The sequence below is a fragment of the Mesoplodon mirus genome (assembly GCF_964341445.2).
Source record: "Mesoplodon mirus genome assembly, chromosome: 15".
NCBI classification, from domain to species: domain Eukaryota; kingdom Metazoa; phylum Chordata; class Mammalia; order Artiodactyla; family Ziphiidae; genus Mesoplodon; species Mesoplodon mirus.
In genome coordinates, this window is record NC_138991.1 from 85,243,483 (window position 1) to 85,256,886 (window position 13,404).

At 56.3% G+C, this 13,404-nt stretch overlaps 1 protein-coding gene across 1 annotated transcript in view; it reads left to right on the forward strand.

The window, feature by feature from the left end:
- Positions 1 to 7,843, forward strand: part of GNA12 (G protein subunit alpha 12) — a 116,069-nt gene extending 108,226 nt beyond the window's left edge. Inside the window, exon 4 of the mRNA XM_082644436.1 lies at positions 292 to 7,843. Coding sequence (XP_082500562.1) covers positions 292 to 861 — 570 coding nt within the window. The 3' untranslated portion in view covers positions 862 to 7,843. The remainder of the gene's footprint in view (positions 1 to 291) is intronic.
- The last annotated feature ends 5,561 nt before the right edge of the window (positions 7,844 to 13,404 follow it).

The window sequence follows — 13,404 nt, forward strand, 5'->3', positions numbered from 1 at the left end:
AGTCTCCTGTGGAGAAGAAGGTCGATGAGATTTCAGACTGGGGCTTAACAGTGAAGCTTCTGATCATCCTTCCTCATCCTGATGAGCCTTTGTTCATTTTGAAATGAGCCGTTTAGTTCCTTCACGTTTTGCTTTGTGGTGAATTTGTATGTTTGTAACTGAAAGCTGCTTCTGGGGTTTGGTCCAGCTTCTCTCAGAAGCCACTGTAACTCTCTCCTTCCACCCCACCTTTTTGTTCTTATTTTCTCATGTTCTTCCTTTCCTAAATTTCTCCCGTATCCCATTTTACAGAACTACTTTCCTAGCAAGCAGGACATCCTGCTGGCGAGGAAGGCCACCAAGGGCATCGTGGAGCATGACTTTGTCATCAAAAAAATCCCCTTCAAGATGGTGGATGTGGGCGGCCAGCGGTCTCAGCGCCAGAAGTGGTTCCAGTGCTTTGATGGGATCACGTCGATCCTGTTCATGGTCTCGTCCAGCGAGTACGACCAGGTCCTCATGGAAGACAGGCGCACCAACCGCCTGGTGGAGTCCATGAACATCTTTGAGACCATCGTTAACAACAAGCTGTTCTTCAACGTCTCCATCATCCTGTTCCTCAACAAGATGGACCTCCTGGTGGAGAAAGTAAAGACTGTCAGCATCAAGAAGCACTTCCCAGACTTCAAGGGTGACCCCCACAGGCTGGAGGACGTCCAGCGCTACCTGGTCCAGTGTTTCGACCGGAAGAGACGGAATCGCAGTAAGCCCCTCTTCCACCACTTCACCACTGCCATAGACACCGAGAACATCCGCTTCGTCTTTCACGCTGTGAAGGACACCATCCTGCAAGAGAACCTGAAGGATATTATGTTGCAGTGAAAGAGGAGGCCCCTCGCTCTTGCGGTCCTTCAGCAGCCTCGCCGGCCACAGGCCAGATCTCCCCGGTGTCCCGGAGCGGATTTCCCGAATCCGTGCCCTCAACACCTGGCTCAGGGATGCCATGAGGCCCGCCACGCTCTAGGCCAAAGGACATGACACTTTGATGTTAGCTACTGAATCCTGGGGACTAGTGAAACTACTGAAAATCCAAGCGATCACTTTGGTATTAACATGTAATGCCTAATAACACAGCTTTCTTTCTTTTTACAGAAACTATTCCTTCTCTGACACAATGTAATCGAGGACTGCGTGTGTGTGCGCGCGCACTCTGTCTTTAATGACAGAAACACGAAAACCGACATCTTTGCAGATGGCTTTTCTCTCTAACTCGAGAGTGCTTGGTGAGGAGTGTTGCCGGGGCGGGGGTGGGGGGTGGCTTGTAGGAGGTGAAGCGTGGGCTGTCGCCACCACTTCCCCAAGGGAGCACGCTGCCTTTTAAGTCTCTTGTGCCGATGTCCCAAGAGGCCCTGGCCCGGCCGTCAGATGAGAGGGTGGCAGTGAGAGCTGGCGGTGTGGACTTAAGGCCCCACAGCCTGCGCTCTCTTCCTGCCCTGTCCAATCAGCCCGCAGCACGACGGGACACGGGGCGGAAGGTGTGCGCACAGGCGCTGCCATGAACGGCCCCCTCTCCTCTGCACAGGGCAGTGCCCGCTGCCTCTGTGCCCACCCTCCCCGCCCCTCGGTAAAGACTTCAACCAGCTGGCCTTGCAGATGACTCTTCTGTCTTCTGAGTCGTCTCCGACGCTGCAGTCGGCTGCAGGGAGCCTTTCCTTCTTTGGAGGAAGTGGAGAGCTCCTTTCCTCTCAGGGGCTTCCGAGAGCTGGCGGCATTGCCAGCGGAGCCCTCGTTAATGCCCCCGGGCTCCGCGCTGCCTTCTAGTGGCAGAGAATCGAGGTTCTCATTCACGGTCTCTCGCTTCTACTAACGTACACATGTAGCAGGAAACCTGTCGGACGTGGTCTCCTCTGAGTGAAACTGCAGAGGCTGTGAATGTCGACGCGAGTTGGTCAATCTTACACGCAGTTAACTTGTCCAGTTACTCTGTCCAGGTGTCTTTCACTGTGTTTAAAAATACACTGCATTCCAAACTGGTCCGTGTCTGGCGTGTTGAGGACCCTGCCTAGCGTCTAGAAGAGAAAACAGCTTCCCCTGCCAGTGGCACTAGAATGTTCCTGTGGTTGAGTAACCGTCCCTGGGCCCCATCCCCAGGCCACACGGTTCCCGGTCCTGCGTCCCTGGTGAGTGGCTTGCTTGCCTTCACCCAGCAGATAAACAGGGATCTTGTGGCAGATGCTGACCCAGGAGGAAAGGGAGGAAAGAAACTGCTTCTGAGTCAGCCTTGTTATCACAGGGTTTTAATGAGGAGACGACATGAAATCCTGTCTCTCTGGGCGCTCAAGGCTTCCTGTCGATGTTTGCTGGGGTTTCGGCTCTTTTTTTTGGCTGGAGAAAAGTTGCTGTTTTCGTACTGCTTCCTGTGGCTCTTCATAAACTGAGAGGACGTGCCCCGGGATCGGGGCTGATGGCCGAGGCTGAAAGGAAAAAGAACATTCTCAACGGGCTGCGTCAGGGCGGCCCAAGACCCCGCTGTCGCTGCTCAGAGGACCCTGTCCTGGGGCCCGAGCACTCCTCGCCTGCCGGGTTCCAGGTCTCACAACGTGTGTCGGGACCCACGCGCTTCCTCACCAGCCTGGAAACACTCCCTGTGGTCTGGCGGAGGGGGCGGTTGGCGTAGCCGGTGCAGGTGCCCGTCCGAACGGCTTGCTGGCGAGTGGGGTCAGCACGGTCGGCAAGTGCCGTTTGTCCTTTAAACTGTCTGACGCGGCTGCTGGTTTGCTTTCGGAGGCTGAAGTGAGTTGGTGTAGACAGGGAAGCTGAGCGGACTGGGAAGCAGGGGGGACGGCCCGAGGGGGGCCCCTGCCTGGCCCAGAACTGACCCGCTCTTCCCCCTGCGGCCGAGCTCCCCTCTTCACGGTAAGCTGAGTGGACGGCTTAGTCCTGCAGGGCACCCGGCCCTCAATTCCATGATTGGTCGGCATCCGAGAAGAAGATCGCTCTTTGCAAGGTCCACTGAAACCATTTACAGCCTTTCTACACATAGATTATAGTCACTTTTCTCTCCAAAACCGTAGGCTTTTCTATTTTTTTTATTTTAATTTCACTGTTACCCTTGATTATTGTCTTTTTTATTGAGATAGTTGTGCCTCATCTGTTATTGCAAAAATGTAACAATAAACTTCCTCAAACTAAGATATTTTCCTCATAGTTATACTGTTTACACATAAGGACACATGTACGTTTTTTACTGAAATATTTTTTTAACCCTTCAGTTTGTAGAGAAATTGTTTTAAAGATATTGCATTGTAGCTTTGTAATTTATATAGAGAGTTCTCTAGACTCCTCATTCTTGTAATTTTTTTACTTCTTTGATAAAAATGAGTCAGGTTATTTCAACTCCAAGATCAGGAAATAATCTTGAAACAAGATTATTAGTCGTGACTTACTAACTTGGGCATCCTGGGCACAGACACTAACTTGGCGTCGTGAGTAACGGCACCGTTAGGAGGAGAGCGGTCGGGTGAGTTGCTCACCGCTTACGCTTGGCACAGCATCTTAGCATTGGCAGCAGGGACTGGTTTGATGATCGGACCACCTTCAGTCTCTGGATGTTTATTAAGATATATCCTTAGTTTTCCTTTGCTTAATGGAAAATATCAACTCAGCATGCGAAGTCAACATTAATTTTACAGTCCCCCAAATTCGGAGCAGTTGGATAACTCTCCTAATGTTCCTTGAAGGTTCATTACTTGTTGATCGCAGTTTTTATTTCCACGGGGGACACAGGAGCGCTGTCACTGAGTGGATGCCTCTAGAACACGACTTCAGGACAAGGAACAGTGGCAAATACATGTAAAGACACGTGTGTGTGTGAAGGAGGGATCCTGCCGCCCTGAGGCCTGGGGGCCCGAGGAGAGGACCTGGTGATGGACGTGGACGTGGTCAGAGACCGGAGGCTGGGGGAAGCCCAAGGGAAGGCAAGGGTGGGATCTCTTTCTCCGCAACCCCGTGGAGTGACCGTCCCCATCACAAAACGAAGAAACCACTGATGCAAAGTGCGAACGATTCCCAGCCGACAGAGCTCGTGGCGCTCAGGATTCTCGTGTAGAAAAGGCACGTATGTATTGTCTAGTGGCCATCGCCTGGGTAGGCGTTGTGTGCGTCCACGTGTGGGGAAGGCAGACCTGCTCCCCCCGCCCCCAGAGAAACTTGTACTCGTCATTATCCACATGGCTGAGGGCTGCTAAGCTCTTCGAGTTCCAGTTTCCCCATTTGTAAAAGTTGGATCAGATCACGATGCTCAGCTCTGGCGCCTCAGTCAGATCACCTGAGGGGCTTTGCAAAGCCCTGGGCTGAGCCACCCAGAACCCGTGCCGTACAGGCATCACGTGGACGCACTCCTGCTTTCCCCGGTGGTTGCTGTGCAGCCGGGGTCATGAGCCATGAAGCAGAGGACCATGGAGGGCTCCCTCCAGGCCGCTGGAATTGTGGTCCACAACGTACTGGCCCCCGAATCCTCCCCTTGCTGTGACCTACAACCTGCCTCAGGAAGAAAGTGATGCTGGGTTTTCTGTTGTGGTTTAAGTGAAGAGCAGAAGTTCCCACTAAGCCTTCAACAGCGTGTCGGGTGGTCCTTTCAGGCCTTCTGACACCACCTTCTCCGTAAGGTACATCAGATACGCTCAGCAACCTCATTCTTCAGTGATGCCCGGAAATTTAGAGAGCTCTGAAGAAAAAGACAAGCCCTTTTAAAGTCTGCCTGGCAGCGCTAGGGAGAGGTGGGCCTTGCGTGTGGGATTCCTGCGTTTCACGGACTTGGCATTCGGGGCGGGCGCAGGCCCTGGTACCAAGGTTGGTGCCGGGCCTGCAGCTGGGGGGGCGGCTGAGAGCTCAGCCCCCCTGAGCAAGGGCTGCTTTTACTGACTGCGTTTGTGAGGCACCTGCTGGGCCCTGAAGAGGGTGGTGGCGGGTCCCCAGAGGAAGGAGCTGCTTGGTTAAGGCGGCTCAGAGGCTGGCACTCGCTGTGTTGACGGCCCTTATCAGCAGGCGGCACGCGGTTCGCACTGAGTTCAGGGAAGAGGAAGGCTCGCTGTGGGTGGAGGGGAGCCCCTGGGGCGTGGAAGGGCCACTCCGCTTCCTCGGTCCCACTCTTGGTGCCTGGTTCCTACCTTCTGCTGGAGGAGGACTTCAGGGCACGCGAGGCCCAGCTGCTCCTGTGGGCCCTCACTCTCCTGCCAGGTCCCGCCCTCCAGAACCCGCTAGAACTTAGAGGCTGGGTGTTCGCTGGTGCTCAGGATGGTACTGAAATAGGTGGTTTTGGTTTCCATACCATGTTGGCATCTCTTCAGGTGAAAACCTACTTCAAAGCACAGCAGGTTGCTACCTGCGCGAAGCACCCCCAGTGCCCGCCTCTCGCTGGATGACATGGGGTGCTTCACACCCAGAGTGGCTTCTCTGCGTGGACCGCACACCTGCAGGGGTTCTGCTGACCCTGACGGTGGTCGTGATCCCCTAGGAGAGTGGAGCGCTGCTCAGCGTGGGGCCTGCTACGCGAGGCTCCCGCCCCAGGTCCCTGCAGGAAGGAGCGGGATGTTGCCAGCCCGAGTGAGTTCTCAGACATCCTGGCAGGATGGATGTTCCCGGGAATTGGCATCTGAGTACAGCAAGAGGTAGGAAATGGGGTGGGACTCAGAAATAGACCATGAGATTCCTGCCCCAAAACGCAGAACTCGTTGGGCAGCAGGGCCCTCCCCGGCGGCCTGTGATTAGGGTGTGGGGTAGCTGAGGACAGGCGGGAACTGCTCTTGTATCCCACCCGGCCTGTGGCGCCTCCCTCCTCCTCCTCAGATCCAGCGAGGACCTTGGCCCGTCACTGTGAGGTTCTTACTGCAGCGACCCGAAGACTCTGTTGCTGTAAACATGGCCCCGTGGCTCGCTTCACAGAGAAGCGCACACCTGGCTCCCCCTGGAAACTGGGTTCTCCGCTTCTGAGCTGGTTGTGAAGGTAGTGTTTTTATTCCGGTGGCTTTCTTGTGTGTGTGTTTGTGTGTGTGTGTGTGTAACACAAACCACAGTGAAACACTAGAGCAGCTACTAAGGGTTCCTGGACCAGCCCGAGTTTCCTCCCGGGCGGGCGGGCGGGCAGCCGGCACTCTGATTGCACGGCCGGCAGAGTGTAGACGGGGCTGACTGACTGTGCAGCCGGTGGAGTGTAGACGGGGCTGACTGACTGCGCAGCCAGCAGAGTGTAGACGGGGCTGGCTGACTGCGCGGCCAGCAGAGTGTAGACGGGGCTGAGCCGCGCGGGCTCACGGTCGTCCTGATCTGTCTGTTCCAGGCTTGTCACTCGGGCGCCTTTTTATTAACGCATTTTATTTTGTGCTTTCAAAAGCCGATTAATTCCCCCAAATGAACATAACCGCAGCTATTCACAGTCAAGGTGGAGGTTTCCCATGGGACCGCATTTCCCGGCAGGTTGCAGAGCCAGACCGCTCTGGTGGCCCAGGCGGTGTGGACACTGGGGAGGGGTGGACCGCGCATCCCGCCTGGTGAGGCTGACCCGGAGTCCGGCCGAGGGAAGTCCAGTGTAGGGGCAGCTGAGAGCATGACCTTTGTGAGTCGGGGGAAACAGGCCCTCCGCTGTGGGTTCTGGTGCTTCCCGGTGCTGGTCCAGGGGCTCAGCTCTTCAGCCGACTTCAGAATTTCTCCAGTCGGGAAGCAACTGAGAATGGGGTTCCGGGAGGCCCCACCCTGAGTGGCAATGGGCCGGGTGTGCCGCCGCGGCAGGCTGGGCGCTTTACGGCATCTCACGGGGCATCTCATGGGGCCACCATGTGCCTTGCAGCTGAACCCTCTGCTCTGGGGCCCCAGCCCCTCCGCTCAGTGCCTGGCCCCCGGGGAAGCCCCCCACAGCCTCGGGGGACACAGGAGGTCTCCTCACCACCGTCTGTCCGGCTGCCCTCAAAAGAGGGCCGTGCCCACGCTGGGCAGAGAGCACTGTCACCTAGGAGACTCTGGAACTCAGGTCACAAACGTGGAACCAGCCTTGATCTGACAGTCGGGCTAACAAAGCCGGTTCTCCGTGGCTTCCCTCTTCACCCAAGCTTTCTGGACGAGCCCGGGCACCTTTTCCAGGTTCACCGGCAAACAGGCGGCCAGAGCTCTCACTGCAGAGTCTGTGGAAGCTGGGGCCGAGGCCTGTTCCAGGAGGGCTCACGGGCACCCTGTGAAACTTTCTCCCCATCATCTTAACTGTTAGATTCTCTAACAAGCCTGTTTATCGAGAAATGTAAAAGAGGTCTCTATTGAGCCTGCCCATCTCCAGCATCTTAAAGCATTACCGTTTGACCTGCTGTGCAAATGGCAAAACATTCCAAGTGTCTTTTCCTTCGCTCCATTCGAAGCAGCTAAAGTTGGCAGGCATGTTATTCTCTGTTGACACGAGCGCAGCCAGGAAGTTCAGGGTTGTGTGCTCGGCCCCCTCCTCTCTGCCACATCCTCAGCTCACCTCCTCGGTGCTGTGCTGTGGCCCCTGGAGTGCGTGGGGGGCCCCGTGGCGGGGCAGGGCCGTGGGGACCATCAGCTGCGGCAGCGGCTGCAGAAACGGAGCTCTGAGCTCTTCCGGGGTCTCTCCACTCAGAAAGGAAATTCAAGGGCAACAGCTGAGTGCTGGGTCACGGGCAGCGCCCCTGGGGTGTCGTTGCAGCTCCAGCAGTGGGGGACAGGCCTCGGTTTACGGATGCTGTGTTCCAGGTTCAGAGATACATGATGCAGTGTAAAAAGTGTATTGTATAGCTACGGGGGTTAGTTTAACATGTTTTGTATATACGACTTTTATAAATCTATTAAAATTTGCCGTAAATTACATTCTTCTGGTGTGTTGCGTCCCTGGCGCCCCGCGGCAGCCATGAGTGAGGCCCCGTGAACGGGGAGCACATTACTGGGTCCCTGACTGCGTGTTCATTGTTGTGTCTGCCGGCTTCCTGGGTGAAGCTCCACCCCTGGGGCGGGTGGCCAGGGCTCCAGTGGGCGCCAGGCAGGAGAGGGGTGGGTGGGTGGTTAGAGCCTGGGGTCTGGGCCTCGGGCCCTGCCCCCTCATCCCGACCCCTCCCTGGCAGGGATCCCACGTACCCTCCAGTGTTTACTCAACCATAGGGTCAGGCACGTCTCAACAACATCACAAGTACAGACCGCAGTCTGGATGAAATGCAAGAACACAGCCGAGTGACAACGTCGAACCTCCAGGGTCACCACAGAAAAAATGTTGTAGGTAATATTAGTATAAGTAGAAATAATGACACTCCCCCCCAAAAAAGAAAAAGTAGCCTTTTTGTTATGTCACATCAAAAACATCAACCTTCACCCTGAGAAACATGGATACAGGGAACAAGCATTTATGAAGTGAGCCAGTGCACTGGATAAGGTTTCTTTTAAACTTGGGGCAGAGTGACCAGAACAGAAGAGGTGTCTAGTGGATGTGTGTTGGGTGGGTGTGTCGTGGATAAATGAAGACTCGCCCAGTCTGTCCACGTCAACAAGGATCCGAGTCTCTGAGAGGAGGCCCTTCCAAGGCGGAGAGCAGACCATTCCATTTCTAGAAGGTGCGCACACGGTGAAAGCGCTGGCGACACCGCAAGTGGACTCTACGGGGCACTGTGCATCCCAAGCAAGAAGGGACTACGGACTACATTCAAGTGATGAATTCTCTTGCTTTCAGTTAGACTTCTAGAGTTTCATCCTCTTCCCTCAGGATTCAGGTTTTGTAGCATCAATTTGGAGAATGAAAATGTAATACGTAAGCATTAAAAAGTTGGATTACACAGAATTTATTCTGTACGTCGAAGTCATCCATAATCCCAGTATTAAGATGCCTGCGTATATGTGTGTTTCCACTTGGCTTCTGGACCTTTAAACATAAGAACAAGGTCGATTGAGTCGTTTAATTAACTTGTGATTGAAGCTCACATAATCCAGCGAAGGTGTTGCCACTGAGAAAGGCCTGTTTTGGGGGCCAACAGTGGGGGGGGCCGAGGGGCCACGGTCCTGTGGACCTTCCTTCACCTTTTTCAGGTCTCGCTCCTGCTTGGAGCGTATGACAAGCCGGGGTCGAGCTAACGGGAGCCCCACTTCTACCGGCTGCTTCAGGGAGGAGCAGGAGAGGGACGGGGAGTTCCGAGGACGGAGGAAGAAGGAGAAGTGTCGACCTCTACTCCCAGAGGCTCCCGCAGCCTTGGTCCCGTCCGCCTGAGGTGAGGCGGCAGCCCAGACGCCGCTGTCCCCGCTGTCCACCAAAGGGGACTCTCCCCGAACGGACGTTCAGAGGAACGGCCCTGGTCTTGCCCCAGGGGCGAGGGTGGACGATGACTCGGTGCCAGTTCAGGTAGATGGGGAGCCCCTCCCTGCACTGTTTGCTGCTGGCACAGGTGGACGTGCTCCCCTGCGCCCCTGCCTTTGACACGAGGTGCTGCTCTTGGAAGAACTGCTGTCTGTACCCTTGGGCCCCCATGGGGCTCTCTCCTCTCCTTCCAGGAACGCCTTTGCCACCAGCTCCGTCCCCCCATTGAACCAGGAGGGCGGCAAGGCTTCCCCAGGGGCGTCCCCACTGACAGTCCGAGCTGGGCAGGAGGACAGAGGCAGACGCAGCCCCCGCTCCCCGCCACCCCCCAGCTTTGGCCGCAACCACCATCCAGTGTAGACGATCAGCCCCGCCCCCCTTTTGAAATCCCCTCTTGCTTTGGGCAGGCACTGCGAGAAACAGTGAAAATAAATCACCTTTTGTGGCTCAAAGGTGAAGGAGGGAAAGAGGAGGAGCCGCTTGGCCTTGGCGGGTCAGCGCCGCCCCGGGAGCCTCCCGCATCATCCTGCCTCGTCCCCGTGGCAGGTGAGTGCAGACTGCAGGCACCGCGCCGGCCTGGGAGCGGGTTTCCTGACTGGCTCCCCGCTGGTCACGGGCCAGTGAGAGGCCGTCAAACAGACATCCCCGTGGTAACCGCGGGATACCATAAGGACCACATGGTAAATGTCTCAAGACAATCCAGGGACGCTAGGGAAGCCACGCGGGCCTGGCCGTAGGGCGTTTCAGCTGCGCCGTGGCCAGGGAGGTCGGGAGGGCTCAGAGCAGGGAGGATGCTGACGGAAGCGCCGGGGCAAGGCATGTGCGGTGGCCTCGCGGGGGACCTGGTTTCGCTTCCGGCTAGTGTGCAGAGAGCAGGGGTCGTGCGCTAGGTGGGATGCCCCACGGGTCCCCTCCGGCAGCCCAGGAGTCGACTCTTTGACCAGCGCGTCCTCGGCCGCCCTGGCTCGCCGCTGGGGTGGGAGCATTGGACTGAACACATAGTGGCCCCAGGACGCCTCTTGGAAATTGTTTTCTAAAATAAACCCCTGACATAGCTCGTTTTTCTCTCTTTACCCAAGAAGCAGAGTTCAAAAATAAGCCTCGATTATCCTGGGCTCTCCCAGATGGAGGCGCTGGAAGAGGCCAGGCTCTTCGCACAGGTTTCAGTAGCTCCGAAGGCCGTGGTTCTTGTCGGCCATGCAGTAGGCATTTCCCAGATTATTCTCAGCGCTTAGCTTCCACAGCCTGTCGTTCTAGGGGCCGTAAATCTGCTGCTTCCTGGGGTTTCCTTGGAACCGGGCTCCTCTGTGGACAGTCCCTACAGCCACCAGGACAGATCTGGCTCCACTAGAGACTCCAGCGCTGGGGCAGGCAGGGGTCGAGGGCCGGCCAGGCCTCGGGTCCCCGGCGCCAGCCGCCCTCTTCAGCCTGGCCGCAGCGGGCGAAGGCGGCCTGGAAGAGGCCTCTGTCCACTCCCAGGGCGCGTGGGCTCCAGCTCAGGTCGGGAGCCGCACGGCAAAGCCCTGATCCTCCCTGTTTTCACCAGGGTAAAAATATTCCTGCTGGGGACTCGCCCTCTTTATACAAACAAATCAAAGCCCCAGCGACTCCGGGCTTTGTTTACCTTGGCATCTTCGCCCGAAAGAGCCGGCCACCCACCCACCCAGGCCGTTCTTCGGCCCTCTGGGGAGTCTCTGGCCCAGAAGAGCTGCAGCCACTAGGCAGCTTCCTGGCCACCTTAGAAGCCAGGGCAGAGCCAGCAGGGCTGCGGCCCAAGTAGGGAGCCCGGGGTGCAGGCCTCCCAAGCCTTGTGCTTTCCTCCTGACTCTCTGCCTGCTCAGACTTCCCCGGTGTGCTTTCCTAAGACCCGGAACATGCAGGGCCAAGTCAGAGCAAACCCGCTCAGAATCTCAGGCCCTGCTTTGCAGCCTCAGGCAGATGAGCAAACCTCTCAGCTCCCTTAACCATAAAATGGGATCAAGGTATGTACCTTGCAGGGATGTAACAAATTCCCTGGTACTTAGAAGGACAGGTTCAAAGGGGGGCTTTATTTGCAAGGACGAGCTCCCTGTCTTTCCCCAGACGGATGAGGGTCTAGCCGCCTGGCCCTGCCTGGCAGGTCTAGAGAGTAGCTCCTGTGTGTGTGTGTGTGTGTGTGTCCCTGGAATGCTACAGCCGCTCCTTTGAACTTGGTGGGATCTAAATTTGGACTCTTCGCTTTAATATTAGCTGCTTGGCTAAGCTATTGTGTGTTTATTTTTTTAAGCCCTTTCAGAGATTGCTTTCCTCCCAGAAAGGTCTGAATCAGATGTCCCATGGGACAGTATTAACAGGCCCACATCCCTCCCCTGACCCACGCTCTGGAAACAGGGGGGCCAGCGGAGGGGCTCACGGGCTAATCCCACTTTCCTGCCCCGCAGGTGGGGAGGAAGGAGTTGAGAACGATCCTCCTCTCCCTCCTCTGAGGATGAGTTTGGACTTTGAGAGGCAGGAAGAGGGTCTGCCACCTCCTGACCGGGGCCCTACTTCCCATCCCCCCAACCAGGACGCAGTTTCCACATGTGTTGAGGCTACTTTTGAAGGCACGCGTGGATGTCCCAGCCCCATCTCACACAGGAACGGTGACACAACACCATGACCCCAGAGTATTTTTAGCTCCATTCAAGCCCCTCCACCCAGTCCCACCAGAGAGTGAGGGGCTCCGAGCGGGTCCGTGGGAAAGCTCGGAGACCTCTCGTCCTGACTTGCAGGGGGGCCTTTGACAGATGAGGAGATGAGAAAGCATGAGATGAGATGACACTGACTCGGTGCTTTTGCGTAAGTAAAAACCAGGCCCTTGTTTCTCGGAAACCGTTATCTGAAGCTATTTCAGCTCAGCCCCGTTAAGGTGCCCAGCTGTGCCAAGTCTGAGCCTGAAATTGGTGAGCCGTGACTTTGCTCTGGGAGATGGCGTTCGTGAGCCCCTCCTCTGCCAAAAGCCACTCCCTGGGGACTGTCCCCAACTGCTCTCCACCCCCAGCAGGGGCAGAACCTGGCTGATATTTGAGCAGAGGGAGGACGCTATCATCTCTGCTCCTAAACGTTTTGCTTTCAAAACTTTCCTCCCAGCAGCTGTCTTTAAAGAGTGTCCTCCATCTGCAACTGATGAAGGCTGTGGAGGAAGTGGCTTGTCCCTCCCCACTTCAGAATGCTTTTCTGGGACACTCGTCACAGTTTGGAGCCAAAGGCCACGGTTGCAGACAGACGGCACCAAGAATCTCGTGACGACCCCCTTGAGCGCCCTCCCTCAGTCTGAGCCAGGCTCTTCTCTCTTCGTCACCTGTGTGTGTGCCTACATCATTCCAGTCGTTAATCTTTTGCAGAAGAAAAACGGGTACGATTTTGTCGCAGGTATGATGGCCAATCTGAGCAGCAAACACTAACTGGGGCAGGTTTTTCATAAATGTTTTCTCACCTCCCAGGCTCTTCCAGAACCTCACCACACCCCTGTGAAGAGGCGGGATCTACATCCCCTCCCTGTGTGTGAGCCTGGGTGAGCCTTTCAGGCGGCCTTAACAGAGTACGGCTGAGTCCTGAGAGGCTACACGTCTTCCACGTGACTCCAGGAAATCCCTCCTTTGGTAGCCAGCCGCCCTACTACACGGAAGCCCAAGCCACCCGGACAGAACCAAGGCCCTGGCCCTCGGCCATCACACGGCAGCCCCGTGAGCGAGCCGTCCTAGAGCCGGGGCTCTCCAGCCCAGCCCCAGGGGCAGACCTGCCCCACCAAGCTCCGTCCACACTGCAGCTTTCTGAGCAGCATAGGTTGCTGGGGTTTGAAGCCACTAGGGTGAGCGGTTTGTTCACAGTGACAGACTCCGAGGCCTCCTTCTCTTCTTCCGTCGTGCTATCTGCGGGGTCGGCCCAGCACACGTTCTGCAGAGCCTGGCACGTCCTCTTCTCCCCCGTCAGTTACCTCTGGATCCTCGCGATGCACCTTCAACCCCATGAAAAAGACAACGCGGGTCTGAAGAGCTTCATCCTTGCTGCTTTATCTTCAGGATGGTCTCATCCCTTCACATCTTTCTGGGGCTGGAACCTACATCACAAGG